Source organism: Monoraphidium neglectum, assembly GCF_000611645.1.
Source record: "Monoraphidium neglectum strain SAG 48.87 unplaced genomic scaffold scaffold01255, whole genome shotgun sequence".
NCBI lineage: Eukaryota > Viridiplantae > Chlorophyta > Chlorophyceae > Sphaeropleales > Selenastraceae > Monoraphidium > Monoraphidium neglectum.
In genome coordinates this window covers 13,037-16,268 of record NW_014012373.1, presented here as the reverse complement: position 1 = coordinate 16,268, position 3,232 = coordinate 13,037, and the positions used below count along the sequence as shown (strand labels likewise).

General features: G+C 65.5%; 1 protein-coding gene across 1 annotated transcript in view; it reads right to left on the bottom strand.

Moving 5' to 3' along the window:
• Nucleotides 1–663: 663 nt before the first annotated feature.
• The window catches only part of MNEG_7209 (hypothetical protein), a gene marked incomplete at both ends in the record, with an annotated part of 5,085 nt that continues 2,516 nt past the window's right edge, over nucleotides 664–3,232 (bottom strand). The window contains 6 exons of the mRNA XM_014044322.1: nucleotides 664–732; nucleotides 1,019–1,225; nucleotides 1,477–1,539; nucleotides 1,911–2,030; nucleotides 2,564–2,626; nucleotides 2,872–3,005. Coding sequence (XP_013899776.1) covers nucleotides 664–732; nucleotides 1,019–1,225; nucleotides 1,477–1,539; nucleotides 1,911–2,030; nucleotides 2,564–2,626; nucleotides 2,872–3,005 — 656 coding nt within the window. The remainder of the gene's footprint in view (nucleotides 733–1,018; nucleotides 1,226–1,476; nucleotides 1,540–1,910; nucleotides 2,031–2,563; nucleotides 2,627–2,871; nucleotides 3,006–3,232) is intronic.

Sequence of the window (3,232 nt, the reverse complement as noted above, 5' to 3'; positions counted from 1 at the left end):
CACACACACACACACACACACACACACACACACACACACACACGCGCGCGCGCGCGCGCGCACGCGTGCGCGCGGCAACACACACACGCACACACGGCAACACACGCACGCACACACGGCAACACACACACACAACCATGCAGGCCATGCATCATCCAAACCTTTGACGCGCCCTCCCTCTCTGTGCGTATGAGCCTGTCATCTGCCTCCAGCAGGCGCCGCTGCATGTCGCTCTTGGCGCGGGACTCCTCCTGAAGGGCAGGGTTGGCGAGTGGCAGCATTAGGATTACTGGCGTTTGCAAGTAGCAGGGTTCCAAAGAAGCAGGATTTGGGACTGGCAGGGTGTTGAAGCGGCAGGGTTTGGGAGTAGCAGGGTTTTGAAGTGGCAGGGTTTGGAGGTAGCAGGGTTTGGCAGTAGCAGGGTTTGGGACCAGATGGTTTGCAAGCATCCAAGGGGCAAGGACTGGGCTCCCATTAGTATGATTCACAGCGAGTGAATAGGCTTCGCTCCAAGGAGAGATGTGGGTGTAAAACGGATTCAGATGGGCTGGCGCGTGCGGGCGCCGACTCCTGCTGCTGCTCTGCGGCACGTGGGACGAAAGAGAGCGCGGCACGAGCCTCCACTCCCGCATGTCGCCCGTGGCCCCTTCACATGCCCCCCACCTGGTACATGCGCGCCTCCGCCTCCAGCTCCCCCCTCACAACCGCCAACATGCCGCCTAGCGCCTCGATCTTACGGTTGGAATTCGTGTGGTCACGCGCGTGGGGGGTGGAGGGCGTGGCACGGAATCGGCATCGGTGCGGCGGAAAGGCGCCTGGCCGGGGACACGTTGGGCAAAAGCTGCCCTTTTGGACACAGAGTGTGTCCCCAAAAGCCTCAAGGCGCGTCGCGTCGCGTCGGCAAGGGCAAGCTCTGGCTCGCGCCAACGGCGTTGAGCGGCACACTACCATCGTCACACCCCGCTCGCAGACAAGACAGTGACTTGTTGCCCCGGGTTGCCCCGGGTCGACCCCCCACCTTCTCCTCGAGCCGGGCCACCTCGTCCCGCGCCTCGGCCGGCCACAGCGCCCGGTTCGCGCCGACAGCCGCCATCCGAGCCTCGACCTCCGCCGCGACCGCCGCCTCGGCCGCCGCCGCGCGCGCGCCGGCGGCCTCCGCGGCGGCGGTGGACGCGTCGGCGCGGCGCGTGGCGTCGCGGACGCGGGACTCCAGCTTGGTGACGAGCTGCAGGCGCGCGGCGCAGCGGCGGCGCGGCAGGGGAGAAGGGGGCGTTGCAAGGGAAGAGGAGGTGGAGGGTGACGACCTGTGTTGACCGGGGCGACGGGCCTATCCCCCATCAACGCTGAGTTCCCGAACGCAGCAGTCAGAGAATGGGGCGAGTAGGTGTCCATTGTGAAAAAACGAAGCAGTCCAACCGAAGGGCGAGCAGGGTGCATTGCAGACCTAGCGGTCCAGCAATTGTCCCTGGCCCCCACCTGCGCGGTGCCCAGCAGCTCGTCATCCAGGCGCGCCTTGGCCCCCTCAAGCTCACGCACCAGCTGTGTGTGGATTGGGTGGGTGGGCGGGGGGGTGTTGAGGGGGTTAGTTGGTGTTTTGGGTGGGCCACTGTGCACACACATATCCGAATGCCTCACGCACACGCAGGCGCACATGTGCGCATGTGCGCAAAGCACACACACACACACACACCCGCGCGCGCGCGCTTATATACGCACGAGCAAAATGACATACACACACGCACAAACACACGCGTGCACGTGCGCGCGCGCGCACACGCACACACACACACACACACACACACACACACACACACACAAAGCACTGCTCGTCCCCTCTGTGCGAGATCCAGCCTCATGCCGTCGCGGCACGCATGCTTGATACTGCTAGCACACACCCCCCAGGCCCCCACCTTTCTGTAGTCCTCCAGCTGCCCCCGCTCCGCCCTGCTCTCCTCCAGCCGCTCCCTCAGGGCCGCCGCGGTGGCCTCGAGCTGCTCCTTCTCGGCCACCGCCCCCTCCAGCTCCCGGACCTGAGGGTTATGTGGCGCAAGATGATTGCACATCACGGGTAGAAAATATCACAGAAAAACAAGCGCTCCACAACAGGATGACATAGGGTTGGTTTTTTGCAGGATTGCTCTTGCTGTTGTGTTGGCTTGCGCCGCCTATGAGACGAGACCTTGCATGAAGACACAAGCTCACACAGGACACGCTGCAGAAGCACGCGTTGGCCCCTCTTGGCCTCCCATGCACGCTGTCCAGCCCCCGACGGCCGCACAACTGCACGCGCCCTGGGCCGGCAGCTGTCAGGCACAGCTCAACGGCCGGCCCAGATGCCGCGATGCGATTGATTGATGCTGCGGCTGGACGACCGGCTGCCTCGCAGCCGGCGAGGCCCCATGCGCCACTCCACCGCCCCGCAAGAACCGCCAGCCGCCCCGTCAGCACGCCCGGCACCCGCCACCCAGGGGCGCGGTCGCGGTCGTGGCGGTAAACCAAAGCCGAAAGGGCTTCCCATCGTTGCGGCAAGATGCAAAGCCAAATCAGGGTTGCATCCGCCCACCTCTGCCATGAGCTGGGCCTCACGCAGCTCGCTGGCATGCAGGCGCCTCTCAAGAGCCTCCGCCTGTGAGCGGCGCCGCGAGGGCGACCCAGGAGGGTTTGTTGGGTGGAGGGGGTGGGTCCTGCGACGCTGACTGCAGGACAGGCTCGCTGCCGCGACGAGCGAGAGAGGGAGGATGTGGGCGCCAGGCGGATCAGGCTGGGCGGCGGCGCGGCGGCGGCGACGCTCCATCCAAAACTCAGCTGACCGAAGGTCACAACAGTCCAGATCCCAGATCCCAGATCAAAGATCCCAAATCGCGTTTTCACCTGCGCCCGCGCCGCCGAGAGCTCCCGCTGCAGCCGGCCCCTCTCCTCCTGCAGCTGCGCCAGCTGCTCCGCCACGCGCGCGGCGCCCGCGCCGCCGGCACCCGCGCGACGCTCAGCCTCTGCGGCGGACGCCTCTGGAGAGGGTCCAGGGTGGGGTGGCGTTCACGAACGCAAAACCCCCACAATAGGACAGCACAAGCGCACATGAAACAGGCTGTGACGCAAGCGGCGCCCTCACCATGCATCCAGCACGCTCGCACGACAAGCACAGCTGCCCGATAAGCAGGCTTGCGCCTGTTCGCCGCACGCATCAAAACCAATCCACCACCACCACCACCACCACCACCACCCCCACCACCAC